At 40.6% G+C, this 23,839-nt stretch overlaps 1 protein-coding gene across 1 annotated transcript; it reads right to left on the reverse strand.

Annotated features, from left to right (window-relative positions):
* Window positions 1-5,444: 5,444 nt before the first annotated feature.
* LOC140244112 (uncharacterized) lies at window positions 5,445-23,420 on the reverse strand. Its single transcript, XM_072323757.1, has 16 exons — window positions 23,255-23,420; window positions 22,534-22,585; window positions 22,089-22,138; window positions 21,355-21,471; window positions 20,412-20,586; window positions 19,678-19,811; window positions 18,616-18,799; window positions 16,724-16,804; window positions 12,069-16,132; window positions 11,275-11,430; window positions 9,925-10,014; window positions 9,116-9,224; window positions 8,546-8,671; window positions 7,803-7,880; window positions 7,230-7,307; window positions 5,445-6,236 (listed from the first exon to the last, which is right to left on the reverse strand). Exons 1-16 carry the CDS (start codon window positions 23,375-23,377, stop codon window positions 5,728-5,730), a joined length of 6,126 nt encoding a protein of 2,041 aa, XP_072179858.1. The 5' UTR covers window positions 23,378-23,420; the 3' UTR covers window positions 5,445-5,727.
* Between the last annotated feature and the right edge of the window lie 419 nt (window positions 23,421-23,839).

A 23,839-nucleotide genomic window follows, 5' to 3' on the forward strand; every position in this document is an offset into this window, starting at 1 on the left:
ACTGCTACTACTACTACTACTACTACTACTACTACTATGACTACTACTACTACTACTACTACTACTACTACTGCTACTGCTACTACTACTACTACTACTACTACTACTACTACTACTCCTACTATTACTACTACACCTACTATTACTACTACACCTACTATTACTATACTACTCCTACTATTACTACTACTACTACTACTATTGCAACAACAACTGTTACTACAACATATAACATAAACACAGCATCTGCGTTCGTTTAGGTCATCTGTGAAATGGGGAGGGGCTGCTTGAGCTAGACTGAATAAATGTACAATGTTGCGGTCTTTTTAAGAATTGGAAAAAAATAGGCTTATCTATACTTTATCGAGCTTTTTCTGTGCTGTTTGTTAAGCTCCACTTCTTTTATTAGTGGAGAGTCTATACGGGTTGTCACAGTGAGGTTGACTTGATAAAATTGATTTATTGATAAATCACGATACATTATGATGCCCAAGACGGGTTTCGACGCAAACAGTCAACTCGTATGTCGATGTTTGCGAATTAGAATCATATGGGGCATTATGATTGACTCATCAATTAATCTTCGATACATCAGCACAATGCACAAACACTGACGCAAAACTGCTTCATTTCTAGTGTTCATTATTGGTGCATGCTATTTTTCGCATTGTCGTACGGATTGAGGGTAACATACAAAATATGAGTATGGGAATCTGGGGTAAATATTTATGGATATATACAGCTGAGATTGTTTGTCCAGTTTACCATATGAGTCCTAAGTCCCCCCCCCAAAAAAAAGTGATTGACTGAAATTGCATTTGGTTAATAGCATTGATTGAAAAACAGTTCCATAGTTGTTATTTTTATGTGCATATCATGCTGTTACACTGTACTTAACTGTTGTTTACGCTCTCTGCAAGTGATGCTCTTTGTTTTATTGCTGGTGTGTCTTTAGCTTTATAAATGTTTATAGGCCTACGTTCTCACGAAGAGAAATTAAAGGGGCATTCCAGACGATTTTCATAATTTCTCATCATGTAGTTCATAAATCAACAGCTCCATGTATAGATTTGTGGAATTTATTGTAGTTCTTGAGCAGAGAAACAATACTTTGATAAACCTTAAACATATCACATTGAACAAGGATGATGACATAGAAGGCTCACATATTTCAGAAATGTAGCAGTGTAATTCCATTGCAATACCGCTTGCTTACCTGGGTTCACCTGGGTATAATCTATGCATGCTTCCTTCTTTTGTTCTGCTTCCTTGAGCCCAAACTCATGCATTCTTATGGTGGCCCTGCCATGTCATCATCCTTGTTCATTGCAATTTGTTATAAATTTCGAAAATATTCTTATTCCTCAACCCAGTCACTATAAATTCTGAAACTCTGTACTCGGTATAACTAATTCATAGTTGTTCAAATGGAAAAAAATCTGAAAATCATCCGGAGGTCTCCTTTAACATCGATGAAAGATTCTAGTGGCATCTGATTATTACACTGTTCCGGCACCTTCTCTGTGGGGATCATCCATTTTTTTTTTTTGTTATTGACCTGGATGTGATTTTAGTTTTATATTTGTGTCTTAATAAGTGTATTTTATTCCCACAAGCGTCTCATCCTTCCGATTCGGTAATGACACAATTAGCAAATACAAATTTGAGGTTGAAACGGACCAATTCGTTGTTATGTCATAATTGCTTTCTCAGTCACCAAAACGTGCACAGGTATTTGATTGAAAAAAGAAAAAGACGTAACAACCTCGATAACTTAACATCTGAACAGAAAACCTAGTTTTTCCAGCAACTTTGTAAATAACGACTGTGTGACACATTGTGAGAGCCAGGCGCCTTTGAATGTTTCTAGAGGTAAATGGGGCTATATAAATGCAGTTTCATCATCATCATCATCATCATCATCATCATCATCATCATCATCATCATCATAGATGTACTTGCGGCTCCATGATTCTTAGCCTTTCGCAAAGGCAGCTCGCTATAATTTGAGGACACACACACATAGAGCAGTGGACTCTCACACATCGCGCGCGAGCGGCGAGCTGCGAGTCTCGCTCCGATCCGATTGCTGAACGTGTGCTTGCGAGTCCACCGCTCGCTGTGTGCGAGTCAATTGCGAGCTGCCTTTGCAAAAGGCTGATTCTAGACGAAATTGCTATAAAATGGCCTACGATAATACTGCACGTCGGACTTCACAAGACTGTTAAAAAAACACCAAAAAGCACAAATTAACAACATAAACACACACAACCACAAAACCAAAGAATCATCATACAAATTTGGAAAAAAAAAACTTCTCTCATGATCATCTGCAGTTTATAACTACCACCTGTACACTGCGATTTTCTTTCTTTTCCGGAAGTGCTGTTGAATTTTTGTTCAGAGAACTTACAAGATTGGTCTAAAATTCTCTGTGTTATCATAATGGTGCACTATAAGTACTCGTATTCTGCGCTTCCCATGCCGGACAGATGGCAACAATAAGGTTGCCTAAAGTTTGCTTGGTCCCAGCGAGGTTGATTCTTTTTCCTATTATCAAAATTCACTGATGAATGAATGAATGGCTTTTTATCGGATACTTACTGTGCCATAGGTTAAATTCCGCAAATGCCGGTCTTGATCAGTCAAAATCATTGTCTCCTTACTAATCAGAAAATGAAGTTGAGAAATGGAGGGAAATCTTCGTTGGATATCGACTTCAGCATTGTGAATCAGGCTACAAACGGTGGTCATCACATATTATTCACACATGCAGATATACTTGGTTCTGTTCTGATTAGTTTTCACGTTATCTGTTAAGGCGCCAGGCTCTTAAAGGGGATGGCTAGTAACCGATCAGTGGGAATCAGTAGGAATGCTGAGGGATGATTGTGCCAATCCTTGTGGGATTCATTTAAGAGTACATTATATATCTACTGTTGTGTGAAAATCATTTGCTTCAGAACGGTCTCATATTCAAGTAATGTGCAGATTAATGCCCCGTCACTGACCAGGCACGCTAACCTGGAAACATTAAACTGCACATATGAATACTTGAATATGAGACCATTCTGAAGCAAATAATTTTCACACAACAATAGATATATAATGTGCTCTTAAATGAATCCCACAATGATTGGAACAATCATCCTCCAGCATTCCCACTGATTCCCACTGTTCAGTTACTAGCCTTCCCCTTTAATTCCATTTTCTTCATGACAATCAACAGAAGGCGAGAAAAGAAAAATAGCAATATGCGGTTTTCGTAACATATTCAAATCTTATATGCAGACCTTTTAAACCAGTGCTGTTCTTGACATCCTGAAAGCTTGTCCGAGGCTTGTGCGACATAGCAACAAGTAATATATGCAAACTGGATTCCAGCGTTTTAATTTCATTTAAGAAAAGCGGGTCAATGGCATAAAAATTTGAACACAATAAATCATGAAAACGGTCTATTTGTAGTTCGTAAATGACCTTGATGTTGATGATTTCAGCGATGGAATAGGGGAAGAGGAATGAGCAGAGGAAGAGAATAATAACGACGACTACGTCCACGACTACGACTACGATAACGAAGATGAATACCAAGGAGAGGGGGATAGAAGAAGCAGATATGAGAAGGGGATTACTTACGAAAGAAAGAAGTTAAAGAAAGGAGAAGGTAAAAATGGGGAACATTTTCGAAGACAAATTTGCAAGACCCCGATTGTTGAGGGCTGATGATTCAGACTCGTCCGGTCTCCCCAGACTGCTCCCAAAATTGCCTGCAACTTGTTGAACTTCCGCAACATGCTACTATGAATTTCCCGCGGATCGGATCAAACATGAGTAATAACTATAATACCAAGTTGCATAGAGGCGCAGCGGCGAGCGAGTGACTAAGGACATCCGTGCAGACGCCACGATCGCGACATAACCTTCTTTTTTTTTTCTTTTTTCCTAACCTCGTATCTTTTCTCCCCTCTCCCTTCTCCCCCTCTGTCAAAATCTCTCTCTTTCTCTCTCTCTCCATACAAGAGAGCATGGCTTGAATTCTTTCTTCCTCCTTTCTATCTCTCAATTTGATATTTGTATTTCTGCCTCCCCACTCTCTCCTCTTACCTGCTCTCCCTCACTTCTTTCCCTCTTCTTTCTTCTCATTCTCGAGCTTCCTGTATCTTTGTATTTCTGTCTCGTTCACTCTCTACTTTCACGTACTCTCTGTCACATGGTACTCATATGTAAGTTTAATGATACACAGGGAACAATAAATCCAAATTAACCCTGTGCCTTCTTTAGGATACAATTTGCGGAGGCGTCGTTTATTAAAGGGTGAAGCTTCTTCCAAGCCGAGTACATTTGGAAGATACAATCATATAAGCAACATGCAACAACAGATCAACTGTGAGTGATTCTGTGAATATACTCGAATGCTAGAAATCAGGGCTCTGTTCATATGAAGAGTTATAATTGATTATATAGTTGATTTCTATCATAAGTCAATGACAGCCTGTGTGGCAAGGGAATTTACATTCGATTATATCTTTCGATAGAACGGAGAACAGAACTGAGAAAAATTATGTATCAATAACTATTCCAATGTTTAGGCATGAACGTGATTGTCTAAGTATGCTCTTGACTTTTCATACACGTGTTCCATCGTGGTTGTGATGACATTAAACTCTCATTCAAAAGGACAGAAATTAGGCCACGAAAATATTGAAATAGAAACATTTCTTTTTAGTTCCTGCATTTATGTTTCAGTAACAACGATGAGAGGACAGCGGATGATGTCACATTCACCAGCTCATGTTCGTGATGTTACTGAGATTAGTGTCTTGTGCTCGAAAGACGCCATGTTAGCTGGTGTAAACTCTGAGAAAATATTCGCATTACTGTTGTCCAAAAGTTCAGACCAAAATTATTTTAATCACATTCGCTCTGCACAATGAGAGAGAATTATTATTCAAACGTTAGTCACAATAATCGACGCCCTGATTTCATGATACAGTGTGTAGTTTTTGTCCCTCAAAATTCATTTACATTCTTGGAACGAACAGCCACCCAACACTGCCATTATTCGTTCACGGTCAATTTAATAATTCAAATAAATTTGTGAACTTCTTCCACAAACAATACTAAATGTCCAAAAGCATTTGACCAAATCATTAACATTAGCATTTCCTAAACCAGTACAGGTAAAGGCAATTAAGTCACTACTTAAGTGACATCCTGCATTACTTTTCATAAGAAAATGACAGAAGATTCATAAAAACAAGCCATAAAAGGCACTAAAATCAGTAATAAAACAATATAGTATAACATTACCTAGGACATACAAATGACTTTTGTTATTAAGAATAGAAGACAATGTTGAAATGCAAGTTCATCGTGATGATGACGTGATTCCTTACTTTATAAAGTAAGAGAGAGGCGAGTATTCTGAAAAAATCATTTCAGTGGAGACGTGCTTTGCCCCCCAAAATATGCTGCTTTATGGCAGACTTCTGATTGCTCGAGTATTGGATGTAATAGTGATGCTAATGATCAAATGAATCATTACATTTACCCTGTTTGCTGAATTCAACTTCGGCATTTGTTGTTGATTACACATTACTGTTAAAGATCTGATGACTTGGTATCGACGAACTTGTTATAAACAATGACAAACAAAAGAAAATAATGCCAGGAGCAAAGCTGGCTATCAATAGCACTCAACAAAATCTGCACAGTCGGACAACGATACTATCGCTTTCTCAGCGATCTTCTCTCCCTATTCATCATGGAATGTTCCAACACTATCATTCGCTGTAGTAAGCCATAAAACGGGAGCTGCATGGACTGGTCCATTGTGACGTCATCCCTATCTTCCATGTCTTTGGATTTCGGGATAGCGTTGATACCCTCCTTCTCACGTCGGGCTAACTTTCGTGACAGCGCTCCTGCCAAATTCGCCAGCCGATCTAACTCGCGTCGGGCGTCATTCGACGGGTTGACGACCCTCGTAAGGGAAGGGAACGTATTGGTTTCCATGACTTCTCGAGCGGGTGAAGCCTCTGCGGCGTCGTACGACCGCCATGTAGCAGACTTTCCATTCCCTCCCGTCCGGGCGGGAAACTTGACGCTGGTTTCGATGCTTTTGGCAGGGACGTCCGCCTCGCCTTTCTCAACCAAATCGTTATCTTGCGAGCCAACCAGATCCAAAGCAGGTGAAATAATGTTTTCACTTCGCCGGTCGGGCGTTACGTATTCTTCTGCAGAAATGTATACAAAATTGCATAAAATTTTATGGAAAAGGAGTGACATTGCACATGAGGCTGTGATGGTTAGAGTACCCCCACCCCCTAGTTTAAAAACTTGATTTCATCTATTGGCAAGAGACAAGTTGTATGATATTGGCTTCTTTGCGACGTACATCCTTATCAAAGCAATTCTTTGATAAATGTGGCAAGAAGGTCAAAGTTCTTGCGCCTTTGCTTTTTGAATAGAAGGAGCAAATTGAAAAAGAGCACTATCGGTCGATGTTCCAACGTGCGATGTGGTTTTAAGGTTTACGAGAACATTATAAACTCTTTAAGAATAGATCTTTTCCACGACCTTGAACCAAACTGAATTTGAGATGTAAATAGATGAGAACCTTATTAGTATTGGCCAAGATATGGCAAAGCAGCGATACGTCATACAATGTATATTTCTCAGTGTAGGGATATATTATGAATCTTGTGACGTGCGTAGAATGTGTATCTTGCCTTCCACCTGTACTTGTCATTTTCAACTCAACGCCCTCTACTGTTCAGATTTTATCAACAAACGCACCTATTTGGGGGTTGTGTTTTGTTCATATGTTACAAAGGAAAATAACCGTAACCAACCGTGTAAAAGTGGCCCATGAAGGTTTCACCAAAGTTTGTACCCAGATCACTTCATAAACGACTCTTCTCTTTGTAAATTAGAGATAGATATTCTTTCTGGTTGTTTGAAATTTGAAGTGATTACTTGATTTGATGAGAATGTTGTAATTGGTTTGTGAACGTTTTGTGAAGGGTTTGATGAATCGGCGGAAAAATGCCTTGGTCGATAAAAATTGAAAATTTGTGACTCCAGCATAAATGAGCTCTATCACAGTTACTCTTACAGTTGATTTGATCACAAAATCCTTCCCGAGGTAAAAGTCTGAGATGAAAGATTTTCTCTATTTCTTTTTAATATATTTTAGAAAGATTATTGCTGGTGTACCATTTACTTACCTGCACGATTTAGCGCCTCCTCAATGTGGTACAAGGTGCTCGCTAGTCCACTCGCACTGTATACCGCTCCCTGGCCATCTATTATTATTGAAGAGCGGTAAAGGGAAATTACTTGTCACTGGTAACTGATATGTGTTTTCACACTCCTCAGAGTATCCATGACACTAAGATATGTTTAATCAAAGTGTTTTTGCAAAGCTTAGCTCTTGCCATTTCATCTCCTCAGATGTTTATGCTTTTGCGTATACCCCGTCGGTCCATCCTGACGGTTACTAACTACGTGGCAATTACGCTGTATGGTTACTTATATATACATATCAACATTTCTACATGCATAATATGCAGATAAACATACACACGCACATACACACGTACTAATACGCACAAAGCATTAAAGGGTTAACAACCCCCACCCCCAAAAATAAAAACAATGAGAAAACGGCATTTCATTTGGTTTAACATCACGGTATTCTTGAACACAATTTAAAAGGTCAGACACTGAATGAATCTTGAAATGACTTATAAAAAGTAGACTGTATGAACCAGGGAAGTTCCCTGTATAAAAACACTCACCTTTCCCCAACATGTCGACCAGATCCTCCAAGTCTTCATTTAGCTTAGACAGCATGTATGAGAGTCCGTCGCTGGTGTCTAGGGAAAAAGAGAAATCATAGAGATAGATTCACAATGCGTTTTTTTGTCCTTTTTAATTTTTTTTTTTTTTTTTTTTTTTTTTACTCACACAGCACTCATTGACATGTTAATCCTAGCAAAAGAAAAAAAATACATTTGGTGACTCAAGTCTTTTGACATTATTTTATCTTTGGAATAAGATTGGCTAAGTTCATTTCTTTTAGATAATTTGTTTGCTTTTTAATATCCCAGACGTCCTGGCATCTTACCAAGGAGTCGATATTTGAAAGATTATACCGTGTAGTAATGAAATCGACGTTACAACTTAGATATGATCATTCAAAAAGGATATCAATGACATTTGAAAAGATTTTTTTTTAAACAAAAGATGATATAGGAGCTCAACTACTGCTATATTCTGAAATGAAATGTCACGCATTGTCTTGTTGTAGGACATTGATATTTCAGTTTTCTTTTTGAATGCTCAAAATATGTTAGTCTCGTCAGCTTTAGTTCCGCAATGTTTCACGGGATTTGCCATTTAACTGCAATACGCCTAAAGACAAACAAACAAACGGACATAAAGATGCTGAATTTCGAACCCTGAAATGCTTCTATACCCTTACAATTTGTGAGCAGGGAATCATTTCATACAGACAAGCGGATTCGAACCCCGAACCTACCCTGCGGCGACGAACAAACACTCTCGTCCTCTCCTCCTACGCAGTCAATTTGTCCGTCACAAACAGCCTCCTTCGGGATGCACTGCCCGGCATAGCAACGGAATTCGTAATGGGGATCGCACTCCTCTGAAAGAGCAAAGTTTGTATTCACGATAACTTGTCGTTTCCATTAGACTGGTGGTTGAACATTTAGGGCTTTGGCCTAACAGCTAAAAAACAAACGTGAACGTTACCAGTGTCCGTATTCACTTCATAAAAAGGAGACAGAGAGTTCGTGGTATTGGGTATAAGAGATGGTATTGGTTTTATTTAAATAAGAAAAACATTAAATATATATTGATATCAAGTACTTACTGAGGAAACCTGAAAGCTCTCATACAGTTCATAAGATATTTTGTCATTATCTCACAAAAAATGTTGAAAGGCTGAAGTCCCATCCCAACCAAAACTTTAAAGTCGTTTGCGCTGAGTGTACTCCATACGTCAATCCTGAGAAGAAGTGCCGAAAAGTTAGATCTACGCCTCACTTGTTACCTAACTCTTGACTTCCATGTGAAGAGTTGGACCTACCGAGATTAAGGAAATCGTTGCAGTTCAGCGCAATCTCGTCACCCCCATACAGGCAGTCTTCCCGACCGTCGCACATGCGATGGGCAGCTACACAGGTCTTGTCCTCACACTGTCAAGAGAAATTGTCATATCACCTCTTGTTATAGTAACTGGCAGAAAACCAGGCAACTGATCAACGTTTCAACGGGGATCCACGAATGGGCTCATTAAAAAGTACAACTTCATGAAAAAAAAATGTCATAACAATGATAATGATAATGACATTTTATATCTGTTAGATGAAGATGATTATTTCTATAAGAATAAAAATGATGATAATGATGATAATATGATAATGTTCATTTGGGATAATTTACAACGTTCGATGTAATAATGACTACTGTTCCCTAAAGTTTACGTAACTTCAATCAAAGACCTCATAGAAGTAATGACGTTTTTCACTGCGTGACATATAATCCTCTTCGACAGTTCTCAGCGGTTGATAATTAAGTTCATAAAAACACTATCCAGCTAACATCCAGAAAATAGATTTAGTACAGTTTGCTTGTAAGAGACAAGAGTCTTAACTATGAGATGAGAATTGTATAGTATGACGCCGGTAATAAGTGTGGTACCTGCATTGACTTATACTGATTGATCATAAAGGGCTATTTATTATGTTTCTTTGCTTACAAGAAATTAGACATTATGACCTTAATTGTGGCGAAGGATTTTTTTTTAAAGTACAGGTACACTGCGATTTTGTTACCATCATACTTACCCATCTTTGTTATTACAGATATCTGAAACTAATTCTCATTAATATCTACCTCGAACTCGAAGGCACCGCAGGAGCTTGGGCAGGCTAATTCATCATCCCCTCCGCTGCAGTCCTTGTATTGTCCGTCACACACATAGTCCTTCGCAACAAGATGGATAGTAAAGATATATGAGATAATTCGGCTTATTATTGTTGGAGTCTTGCAGGGTTATAGGAGTGTTAAACATTATAGATACACAAAGATGTCCATCAATTAAAGAAAACAACAACGAAGTAGTAATGTATGTCTGTATCAAACATTAGAAAACAATCATTGACATACATGTAGAATTTTGAATTTACACAGCAAACTGAGTTAGAAATGATATAAAATATTGTCGTTATGATTATACTATCATGACTATATCAAAAGATTGTCATTGTGCATCAAATGTATCGGGAAAGTTTTTTTTTTTTTTTTTCACCAGGCCACCACATGTAAGATGTCATATTCCTGAACATTTATGGCTTGATAATCTAAAATGAATGAAAATAATCTCCTCCCATACTTTCTGATTTGCTCGTACCTCGAAAAATTTAAGAAATTTTTGAAAATATACCTTCTAGCAAATCACACATAGTCATAGTCAATTTATCATATCATTTGTCTTATGGTTTTGTTTTGTTTTGTTATGTTATGTTTTGTTGTATTTGTTGGTTTTCTGTCCATGTATACACTTTGTACCTTAAAAATCAATTATTTTGTGCATAATCGTAAGGGAACTTACTTCACAAGGCCTTTTGGCTTTTCTCAAGTTCTCTTTTTTCATTTTCACTGTTATATGTAAATGATTGATTATCCTTTTGTGTATTGTAAAATCCAATACTGTTGTATTGTTTTATCCGAAAATGAGATGAATAAACGAATTGAATTGAATTGAATTGAAAATAGGAGTGCTAAAATAATGAATTCAGTACAGGAAAAAGTGAGAGATTGTCATATCTAAAGAAAATACCCCTGTGCACACGGTCACTAACAGGAATGATTTGCCCAATTCAGTCCTCTTCCAGAACAGTAAATGATAATTCAAAAGTAATATCTAGGGGAAAAAAAATCAACATGTCAGAGAGTTCGGATCTAAACTTTTAAGTGCTATTGGCAAGCTGTTTGCGTAAAATGTCGATAACGTTTTGAATTCGTGATAATATAAGGGTTTAATCCAAGATATGTCATTATACTGCAATAATCCTCTTTAATCTCTCCTCTACCCTCCTACTGTGTCATATCACCTTTATCTGCGTTCCTCGTAGAAGTCACGGCTAGAATATCATGTTCTGTCCATTCAAATCGATGATCTAAAGAGGATCTTACAAAATCTAATGTCGCAAGGATGTCGATAAACTACTTTGTAGGACATACCCTTTGGATGCACGAACCATCGTTACACCTGAATTCCGTCTTGCCACAGTCCACTAAGTTCGTTGACCCGCAGCCTTCTTCATCCTCGCCCTTCATACAGTCTCGGTAGAACCCGTCACACCGCCAGTTTGACGAAATGCAGACTCCATTTTCACACTTGATGTGGGTGTTTGTTTGTGTGTGCGTGAGTGAGACAGATAGGGAGAGGGGAATAAAAACAAGAAACATTCCCCACACTGTTTGTCTGCCAGATTCTCTGCTCATGTTTATTTTTGGTTTAGCGGAATGCAAATATGGCGTAAAATCTGCATTCTTTTCGGACTCGAAAAAACCCCCAACAAAACAAAGATGTGACAATTTTTATCCTTCAGTTCTAAGTCATTATGCATAAAAATATCGTAAAGAGATACAAAACATTTACTCGCCGAAACCCAAATTAACATTGATATTATTCAATCAAAAGACTTATTTTCCGTGGAAATTGACTATTCAAATATAAATCGGCAAATGCCAAAATGAAAATTCTAGCCGTAAGATTTTGACCCGATCAGCTACATCAGGGAGGTGGGAAATGGATTTCCCTACTTACATGTCAAAAGTATTTCAATTTTGTTTGAACTGACGCATGTTTCCTACTAAACTCATCTTGTTTGTCATAAACATTCATCGTCCATGTGAATTTGAAGGGTCACACAAGCCTTTTCTAGAAAAGGAATTGCACGTTAGGATCTTAAACACTGCACTGAACTAAAAAGAAAAAAAAAAGAAATCACTAGTTGACTGGTCCTTCATACCTTGAACTGATCTCTGCCACAGAGGTTCTCTAGTCCACAGTTCTGCTCATCTTCCCCTCCGGGGCAGTCCTCATAAAAACCATCGCAGGTGTAAGACTGAGGGATGCAGGTACCATCTGAGCACTGGAACTCCTCGCTCCCACATCCCACAACAGGGCACCCCAGCTCGTCTTCACCCCCGCGACAATCCTCGTGGGAGTCGCAGACTACTGCCTGGGGGACACAATATCCGTTGCCGCATCGAAATCCGTTCGGGCACCCAATGTTTTCTGCCGGGCAGTCTTCCTCATCTTCGCTATCGTAGCAATCCGGCACCCCATCGCAGACGGCGGTTTCCGGTATACAGTACCCGTTCTGACAGGGGAATTCACCAGGACATTGCACACCGCCGACAAAAGGACAGCTGTGTTCGTCTTCAGCCCGCGAACAATCAGGATTGCCATCGCACACCTGCTCGATGACGATGCAAACACCGTCGTCACACTCAAAGCCGCATTCTACGCAGCCCTTTTCATCCTCCCCTTCCGGGCAGTCAGATCTACCATTGCATACATAAGTGCGAGGAATGCAGTTTCCTCGATTGCATTCGAACTGGTCACCACAGCCTTGCTGGCACCCTTCCTCATCCTCCCCTGAAGCGCAGTCCGGTATTTCATCGCACACTAAGCTGGCGCTGATGCAAATACCATTGTAGCATTCAAACTCCGCAGAGGTACAGCCGTTTCCTGCATCACAGCCGCTTTCGTCCTTCTTGTTGGCACAATTACCACGCCCATCGCACCTGAGCCGTAGATCGATGCAGTTGCCTTCGCCACAGTGAAACTGACCGGGACAAGGGTTGCGCAGTTCGCAGTTGGCTTCGTCTTCTCGCCTAGAGCAGTCCTTGAAGCCATCGCAGACTCGGTCTTCATCGATACACGAATTGTCATCACAGCGGAACTGACGGCCTGAACAGGGCGACGTAATTGAACAGACTCCGGGCTTTTCATCCTCACCTCCATAACAATCCCGGATGCCATTGCACACAGACGTGATGGGGATACAAGCACCTGTGCTGCAGAGGAACCCGTCAGTGCAAACATCTGGCTGTGCCTGATCCTGTTGGGGCATTTCACACCTGTCCTCATCTTCCCGTCCAGGGCAGTCTCTGTAGCCATCACAAACTCTGGACACCGAAATGCAAGATCCATCGTTGCACTGGAACTCCCCTGAGCACCTTCCGGTAATACCACAACTACCTTGCCGTTCATCCTCTCCCCGAAAACAGTCCCTATAACCATCGCAAACAGATGATCTCGCAATACACGTACCGTCATCACAAGCAAATCTTCCAGAACATTGGCCGGTGATAGGACAATTTGCTTCGTCTTCACCTTCGGCGCAGTTTCCGATCCCATCACAAACCTGAGCCCGCATCAGGCAAAAGCCACTGTTGCATTCAAATTCGCACGGTTCACGAGTCGGACAACGGAGCTCGTCTTCGTTATTTTCACAGTCCTGCCTCCCGTTGCATACGTAGGACGCCGAGATGCAGTTCCCTCTGTCGCACCGAAACTGTCCAACACACGTTGTCTCCGGACAATCAAATTCTTCTTCACCGCTTGAACAGTCGGGCAGTCCGTCGCAAACGAGGGCCAGAGAGATACATAGCCCATTGTAGCATTCGAATTCAGAGGCATCACACCCTTCGTGCAAATTACATCCTGCTTCGTCTAGACCGTTTGAACAGTCATTTCGTCCATTGCAAACATACCGGGTGTCTATGCAGAAGCCAGTTTGGCAGTTGAATTGTCCTGGACACTGCTGTATGCTACACGCGCTCTCATCTTCCCTATCCGGACAATCTTTGTAGTTGTCACACACCCGGTCGTCTGAGATACACGTGCCATCGCCGCACTGGAAGCCATCACAAGGGCTGGTCACTGGACACTCAATCCGACCTTCGTCTTCGCCGTGATAGCAGTCTCGCTTACCGTCGCAGAGATATCTCCGAGGTATGCAGTTCCCAGTATTGCATCGGAACTCACAGATGTTGTTGGCACACCTCGCTGCGTCTTCATCTTCCCCATCATAGCAATCTCTATGGCCATCACAGACAACTTCGTTGGGGATGCAATGTCCATTGCCACATTGGAAACTATCGTGGCATGGGCTCGTGAAGTCGCAATTTCCGCTCTCATCTTCACCGTCGTAGCAGTCGACAACGCCATCGCAAACTGCTACTGAAGGAATGCATGTGCCGTCATCACAGGCAAATTCTCCAGGGCAGTCATATTGGATATTAAGATCGCAATGTTCCTCGTCCTCCCTACCAAGGCAATCGAAGTAGCCATCACACACATTTTCTTTGGAGATACATCTTCCATCCTCACACTGGAACTCATTGTAACAGTCCGGCACCTGATAAACTGGCTCACGATGGTAGCTCTCACGATAGCTCGGCTCTGACTCGTAACCACCATATCCCTCATCATACCCTTGTGTGTATCCCTGGTTATATCCGTGATCGTAACCTCCATCGTACACACACGTAGCAGCGTCTTCGTCGGATCTATCCTCACAATCGAAGTAACCATCACAGAGTTGATCAGACTGGATGCACGTTCCATCCCTGCAACGAAAGCCGTTGAAGCAGCCGACACCCGCGCAGCCGCGCTCGTCGTCTCCTCCCGGGCAGTCAGGGCGTCCGTCGCACTGTCGAAAAGAGTCGATACATGTGACCCCATCACTGCACAAGAAATCCGAACAGCTCGTAGGGCAGTTGTCTTCGTCTTCTCTTCCCGGGCAGTCAAACCTGTCATTGCATACGTCTGCAGTATCGATGCAACTGCCGTCGGAGCATTCAAACCCGAGGCATTCTTCCGGACAATTTGCCTCGTCCTCGCCATCGCGGCAATTTCGTCGCCGATCACACACCATTGACAGGGGAATGCACAAACCATCATTGCATTCAAAATCTTCACATTCCGCAGGACAATTGTTCTCATCCTCCCCACCTGGGCAGTCTGTGCGTCGATTACAAACCCGTGATACATCAATACAAGAACCGTCATTGCAGGTAAATTGTTGACATTCCTCAATCTCCGGACAGTTCTCTTCGTCTTCCCTCTGAGAGCAATCGTTTCTTCCATTGCAGACCCGCGCTACGTCAATGCACTCTCCGTCGTTGCACTCAAATCCGTCGAGGCAGGTTGCACCGACAGCGCAAAGAACCGTGGTTTCATCTCTCTCGTCGGCGCAGTCTGTTACTCCGTCGCATATTCTCTCTGAATCGATACAATAGTCGAGCCTACACATGAAGAACCCATCACAAGTCGGAATGTCCGGACATTCAACCTCGTCAACGGCCCCGTAGCAATCAACCCACCCGTCGCAGAAGGCGCTGCTGGTCACACACTGTCCAGTGCTGCACATTTTTAGGTTGGCGTTGGTGTCACAAGGCGGAAGGTCCCTGCACGACTCTTCATCTTCTCCTCCTAGACAATCCTCACGCCCATCACACATCATCTCGGCTGCGATACAGGTGCCATCTTTACACTGAAACTCGTCTCCACACTTGGTCATCACGCAGTCCTCCTCATCCTCCCCGCCCATGCAGTCAAAGAATCTATCACAGACACGGTCCGTCGGCACACACGCATCATCTTTGCAGCGGAACTGACCGGAACAGCCACCATCATCATCTGTTCCAACAACTGGACAGTTTTCTTCGTCGTTGCCAAGTGGACAGTCCGTACGCCCGTCACAGACACGCAGCGCAGATACACACTCCCCCGTGCCGCAGTCGAATTGGTCGCTCCTGCACGGACAGTCTCGCTCATCCTCGCCTGACACACAATGGCGCTCACCATCGCAGACGTTGGAATGATGAACGCACGAGCCATCGATGCACTGGAAGTCGTCGTTCCTGCAGGTGGGCGATCCCGGACAGTTTACCTCGTCTTCCCCCAGGGGGCATTCCTCTCGCCCGTTACAGATGTATCGGTGCCCGAGGCATCGACCGTTTGAGCATTCAAATTGACCAGGACATCTACGGCGAGTCGGACAATTATTCTCGTCCTCCCCTGAAACAAAGTAAACAAGAAATTCCACATGAGTGAAACTACTAAAGATATTTAAGCGAATCACATATGTTATTACATAACATGTACCTATATGAATATATATGTATGTATATCATAACACATGTCTCTTTTTCTCTTGTATATATATATATATATATATATTATATATTATATTTATATATGCTTCTTTGTTTGCGTGTGTGTATGTGTGAGAGAGAGAGAGTCGGTAGTGCACAGCTATTAACACGTACATGTTGCTGACACCAGTTCTTACGTAACGGTGCCTCACACATTTAAAACATTGTCCCGGCAGTTGAGACTTGATCTCTCATATTCAAATGTAATTAAGTGCAGTCTGATTCCTTGACCCATTTGATTAGTGTAGTCAAAGGGACACTCGATTTACCATGATGCGTAATGTATTTGTACTGTATTTTGATGGTGTAGTGTATCGTTTCTTGGTCGAATAGATAATAACGACAATAATAATGATAAAAATGATTGTAGTAACAATGATTTCACAAATACTTTTGTTAAACGGGATGTTAATTGTAATTCATTTCTTAAAGACGAAGTACTTCTAAATCAAACCTTCATTACAGTCGATTTCTCCATCGCACACAGCCAATATGGGAATGCATGTTCCTTGTCGACACTGAAATTCATCGGTTCCTGGAAAGACAGTTTAATGATCATTTTCAATACGATTCAGATATAAAAGATTCTAATTTTGTACAATTTGTATTCATGGAATCACAGAACACAAAGTCATTTCAAACGACAGGGACTAAAAGATGATCGTTTTCTACAATGTCGTTTTCTACAATATCGAACGTCTCATATCATAACTGCTTCTTGCCAAGTTTTGTGTGTGCCAGGTTAATTGATGACTTATAACATATTGTACTCCCATTCAATTATGTGGATTATGCAGAATAGATATCGGCAGTGTTGATCTTTGGATTGAGAAATGAGCATGTCATTCAAAACAATATTTCTTTACATCTATTTCTATACCGTGTATGCCTCAACGTTGAGCTAAAACAAGGCGAAGCAATAATAACAAACACAAACCCACAGAAGTTATCCTGACAACCTAGTGCGAGGATGTACGTATCCCACTTCTGCACAGGGATTGTCACAGAACACGGCGAAAAGCAGTGATTTTGTTTGTAACGTAGCTGGATTTCATCCACAAGCAAACACAAACACTCATCTTGCTAATCGATGTTAATTATTTGCGCTCTCACCATGGAGAGCCCCCACAAAGCTATACCCATCATTGATTTCATAAATTATTAAGGAATTAAAGAAGAATAAATGTTTTCATTTTTTCCTCATTTTCGTATGACTTGTGTTCAGGTAGAAAACTCAAGAAAGAAGTGAAGGTTGGCCGGCCAGCCGCTAGCATCATCAGTTGCCTGGGTGGATTTCGCCTATAAATTCATGGGGAAACGACGGTGTGGATAGTCGTTCACATTTTGTTTGTTTGATAGGTACTTTATTTTCTGCAAATCAATATACATAAGTTACATAATCATGAACATGTAGGAAATATACAAAGTAAATTTAACACAGAGTCGTTTGACTTGCATAAACAACGATATAAAAGGAAATTATAGATATAATATACAGTATGCATGTCTATGCAGCAGGGATTACAATAACAATTGTAGTTAAGAAGCGATTATGCAGAGGGCCGCCATTATAAGCATTGCTTGAAAAGATGGCCGGCCCGAGTAAAAGGTAGGGACGTACTAGATTTGTAACAATACAAATTCTGCTGCGAAGATAGCAGGGGAAAATAAACTCTGATGTGTGATGGTGGTGAATGTGCGTGCAAGTGCTTGAAAGTGCACAAGGGCACAAGGGCACATGACCATTATGCTCGATTGAGTGACGGTAATAACTGAAATAATACTTTTCTTTCTAACATGCCTATTTGATTATAGTATGCTAGTATGCTTGTATTATCAGCATCATAATTCATATATCAATGACCAAAGTACAATGGTATATACAGATGAATTTAACATAAATTTAGCTAAATGGTGTTATTGATGCTGCTGTTTTTTTCAGTGTTCCACGTGCTACATGCTTAGCGTTTTATAGTGGAACACTCTTTTCCATCTTAATGATTACTTCTATTTTTGTTACCATGTCAAAGTGTATATTGATTCTTTTTTTGTTGTTGTTGCTATAATGCCATTCGGGTTATATTTTATATTGTGTTCAATGATCTGTCCTTCCCATGCAGCTGGATGAAAGCCAAATTGACACATACATTGTATACTACTTTGTATCATGTACCTTTTTGATGGAAATAAATAAATCATTGAATTAAATTGAATTGAATTGAAATAATAATTTCAATGATAGCCATTAAATGGATACAATATCATTATGATTCAAATGTTATAACTACTGCTGCTACTATTTCCACATATGGCAATGGCAATATTGCAAATTATAGCAAAGCTTACGGCATTCAGAGCATCCCTGTTCGTCTTCGCCGTAGCTGCAGTCGTAGCGGCCGTCGCAGACCCTGGAAAACGTCACACACTCGTTGTTGTCACATCGAAAGCGACCCTGGCAGGGCTCGCTGAGGGCGCAATTTTCTTCATCCTCGCCGTAGTAACAATCGTGTATGCCGTCACAAACTTGTGACTGCAAAGTAGAGCAATTTAAGAATGGATTTATAGTAATTTATATTTATCTTGAACAGGACATTGTAACAAGCTGTTCAAGTTTCCATTTTCGTATATAATATTATTATGTCGATACATGGAAAAAAAATCTCATTCAGCCTGTATAAATTTTGTTGTTGCGGTGTCAGACAAGGATAGAGTTAGGAGCTCTTATCTTTCTTAATGTAGAAGTATGAATAGAAAATATAGAATATGTTACTCTGCTGCAGGGGCGGATCCAGGAATTCTGTAAAGGGGGGGGGGGGGGGCGTGACTAATATTTGTGGTGCCACTTCCGGGTTTCATTTCATTCTTTTCTTTTTATTTCTTTTGTTTTTAACGAAAAATAAAGGGGGGGGGGGGACGTGCGCCGGTTGCGCCCCCCTCTGGATCCGCCACTGCTCTACTGGTCTGGAAAGATCTTTTACCAGTGTCTGCAGACCTTAGGATTGATCCTTTCTGTGTCAGCGACTGTGGATGGTGTGTTCAATGCTTTTGGGGTTTTCCATGCAAATTTGCACTCAATGCTCAAAGGATTAATTCATACCCTCACCCCTTCTCACTTTTTTTTTTCCGAAGAGCGATTAGAAGGCTAAACATGGGCCTCAAAAGCGTCCTGTCCCAGCGGGCGGCAAAGGTTAAAATACGCACCTCTGTATCTTTCCCTATAAAAAAAGGCATCCTTCACAACAGGTTTATTAACTTGGTTTATTATCATGAAAAAATAAGTCTCGATAGGGATGTTATAGCTGCCCAAAACTAATCTCCAAAACACATAGATCTTGCCCTTTAAGCAATTGAAAGATGCTGTCAGGAAAGAACATTTTGCTCTGTCCGAACTTCGCTACTTTTTTTCACCTCGACAACGCAGGCGCCGTTGTTGCATCTGAACCCTCCGTCAGGGCAGCCACTCTCCAGACAGGCTTGCTCATCATCACCATCATGACAATCAACCTGCCCATCACACACCCACTCACCGGGCAGACATGATCCTAGAGGGAGAATTAAGAGACTATGATCATCAATATAATTTATGATATGTATCAATATGATACGAGGGAAAAAGTAAGATGAAAAGAGATTTTAAACAAACAATATTAAGACAACAACCAATAAAACTGTCAGGTTAACTGGCTTGACGGCGTTTCGCGCATTCTACGTTATCAAGTTTATACTATACCCGAGAAACAGACAATCAAATGCCCTTAACGGGGAGGATTGTATGAATAGAAAGAAGCAATTGAAAAAAAAAGAAGAGAAAACGAGTCCAGGGCCCTATTGCATAAAGTTTGAGATCAACCAAAAGTAATAAGTAAGAACATCAAACATAACCAGCCAATCAGAGTGGGAGTATTTAGAGACTTGCGTTTGATATTCTGAGTAATGTTTGGTTGCAACTTTTGTGCAAGCATGGCAAAATGACCCAGGAGAGAGGAAGCAATTGATGGCTCACCCACCTCCCTGGAACATTACCAAGGTTACCGAGAACTGTATCCACGTACATTATTGAGGGGATGCAGGGGCGTTTGAAGGCAGACACGCCTCTCCGCCTCAACATCGACCATTAACATGATTAAGATTTCGCCACTCACCAGTTCGGCACCGAAACTCGTCGTCGACACATCTCCTCTGCGCGCAGGCCACCTCGTCTCTTCCGTCCGGGCAGTCTTCCACGAGGTCGCACAGCCAGTAGGGCGGGATGCACTTGCCGCCTTGGCATTGCAGCATGTCCGCTGGGCAAGCCGTCTGGGGACAACTTTGTTCGTCCTTTTCAAAGAAACGTCATCAAATAGCTGCACTCTTATTAAAATCCCACAAATTAAACAAAACGATGTAAATAACTAATTGCTCCGATCTGTTTCAAGTCCATGTCCCTCTTTATCGAGGAAATTCTACTGGCTTAATTCCTATCACTACAAGTGGAATACCCTGTTATTTATGAAGTCTATCTTTATCTGTATTTATCTATATATCTATGGAGATAACAAGAGATGCTTTGGACTAGACGTAGGAGGTGTTGGCGAATTTGAAACAGTGATTTAAAAGTCCTTTATCCCTGGTCTCACAAATTTTGTTTTGGTGAGTTGAAGTGTTTGAAATTGCTATTCAAACTACGCTGGGAATGAAATTTTCTCAGCCCTCCTCAACATTTGACAGAGTATACGTCTTTTCAAAATAGCTTGATATGTGTTGATTAAAATACAGCTGATAATAACTTTTAATACTGTATGAAATGCTTCAACAATTTGATATAATCATTGAACTCAACCATAAACACAAACACTAGGCATGGTGTCATTTTGAATGCCTATTGTATGTGAGACAGTATTTAGTATCTATGATCCACTGCGTGTGAGGTGACGACATCGTCGCCACTGCCAACTCATTGTGTATTTGCAATCGTCATCGCTGTCCGGTGAAAACATGAAACTTCAGAATTCTTTGACTTTCTTTTTGTCAATTTAAGATGAAACTTCTACCATGTAGTGGCATTACATTTCAAAAGGATGTCACATCAACGGATGCTTATAATACCTCTCCACCTGGGCAGTCGTACAACCGTCCATCGCAGACCTGGTCTGCGGGAATGCACTGACCATTGCTGCATCGGAACGAATTCGGAGGACATGGGCGTGGTCGTAAATTACTCGGCTACAAGATGGTGATAAAAGAAACGGCGCGAAAAAAAAAAATGACAGGAAAAGAGAAACACGAGAACAGTAAGAACGGTAGGGTAAAAAGAAATGATTCAAATCATTACCAGTTGACAATAATATAAAGATTTTTTTTTTCAAAAAGTATATGACGTCATGTTTTATTTTGACAGACACAGACAGACGGACGCACACACACACACACAAACACACACATCGAAAAACGGATATCTATTACCCAGGCACATTCCTGGAGCAGCTGGATGAAACAATTAACCACCAAATCTAGTCAGCGATGCTGCAACTAATACCAAAGGAAGCATTTACTTTGAAAACTTATGGGAAATGTATACTATCCATCACAACATTTTGATTTTGTGCTTAATGGATATGAACAGTGCAATTTTTTTTTTCATTGCCTAAGTTTACTCTTTGCATGACTTATAGTCTGGTGTGTTCCAGCTTTTGTCAATGGGAATACTTATAACATCTGATACATATGGTGAAAAATGGCCTCAAGTATTCACTGGTATTGTTCTCATAATTCTGCCGTCTCAGTCGTTTCTTTTCTTTCTCTCTCTCTCTCTCTCTCTCTCTCTCCCTGGCGACACTTACTCTTGCAGATCGCTTCTTTAGGGTAAATTCCGTAGAGTTTGGTGGCAAAGCTGCAAGCAAAATGATATGAAAGCAGAGTTATAAAACTTTGGTAAATCGAAGTACAGCGTAGAAAAAACATCAACACAAAAAACCAATCACCATGTGTTAAAAAAAATAACAAAGCGAATCGGTAAATGATCTCAAAACATTTCCAACTAACAAAACTAATAGCATTCATCAATTATTTCGCTAATGCAAGCAGGCCTTGCGGAGGATGACATAAAACTAAAGATATTTGCACTTTAGGGACCCGACGATTCTTAATCATGTTTTAAATGAACGATTTCAAAACAGTATGAATCATGCCAAATGAGTGATAATAAAACTTTGCCATTAATCTACTTCCACAGTTTTGTCAAACTCCTCATGGAAATTACGTCAATGTCTTGATCATAATACTTACCGTTCCCAAGGTGACGTAGAACACGCAATTTTATGGATCTGTCATTGGTTAGCTGTAAATGTAGAAGGATGATCGTGATTATGTCCAACCAAATTGAATAGAGCTAGTCGATCATTTGGTTAAAATGTACACTATTAATTTACAAATACAGAAATGCTAAGGCCGAGTGAAATATTTAGACATAACAGCATACCTGCGTAAATGAAGAATTAAAAAAAAATACTTAAAATAATACTTAAAATAATTATGTGTGGCACTAGGCATGCTGGTTGTTTTCTCAGCTTATATCGACTTGCATTTTTTTTTGGTACTACCTAACCGCTTTGCGTGCAACATTATCTAAGGAAAAGTTGGGGCCATCATGTAAATTTCTAGTTTGATTGTGGCATACGGAAATATGTTAAGGTTGATGATTTCATGACAAATTCTCATTGTTCTCAAGATCTTAATCCGACAACATGCAAATTTCCTTACCATTTATCTGCATAAAAATACACATCATGCATGCCATGATTCCATCCACTGTCCATGGTATGGGAACAGAAAAGAACATCAACTTTCAGAACACAGAGTTTCAGGACTTTGACAAGGTAACATCAACATATTGAATATTAAAAAAAAAGAACACACAAACAAACAGAGCTCCAGCTTTACGCGGGATACCTGTCAGACGAGCTATATCAGTTACCAGCAGTAACTGACTGTGGGACTGTAAACTTACCGGTACACCTGGCTTCAAGAACCTCCGAGCTCTCGGGACGCTATTTCTACTTGTGGCAACCTCCTGAACCACAGAGATTATCAAGGAAAACCACAAAAGTAGAATTCCACTTGATGTTTTCATTTTGAAAAACAAGCTTCAGCAACCACGAGCTATATTGTAAGCATTTTTTCCGCCCGGAAGATAGTAACTTCTTGCTAAGCGTGAAAACGAAGTGGGTAGATCGGGTGTGGTCTGTCTTGGTCGAAAATTTTTACCTAGCACTGATTTGCATAACGTCCGTAACAAAAGCCATCATACTTGCCGTTAAGGTATCGTATTATGCGCACATAGAGACGCCAAATATGCGTCCATTACAATAGAATATGTATTGAACAGGTGTTTCCTTGCAATTCACAAACAGGAATTGATCATTTTAAATAGGGGTGCGTCTTAGTTTTTGTATTCGAAAGTGGCTACAGATGAATGTGAAATGAATTTTGTCGCCTACGAAAGAGCTAGTGACATATTCCTTCAAACTGAAAATTGTAACGCTTCATGTAATCAATCTATTTTATGCTACTTTCTTTTTAGTGTCCATTGACA

This window comes from Diadema setosum, chromosome 20 (genome assembly GCF_964275005.1).
Source record: "Diadema setosum chromosome 20, eeDiaSeto1, whole genome shotgun sequence".
In the NCBI taxonomy this organism is placed as follows: Eukaryota; Metazoa; Echinodermata; class Echinoidea; order Diadematoida; family Diadematidae; genus Diadema; species Diadema setosum.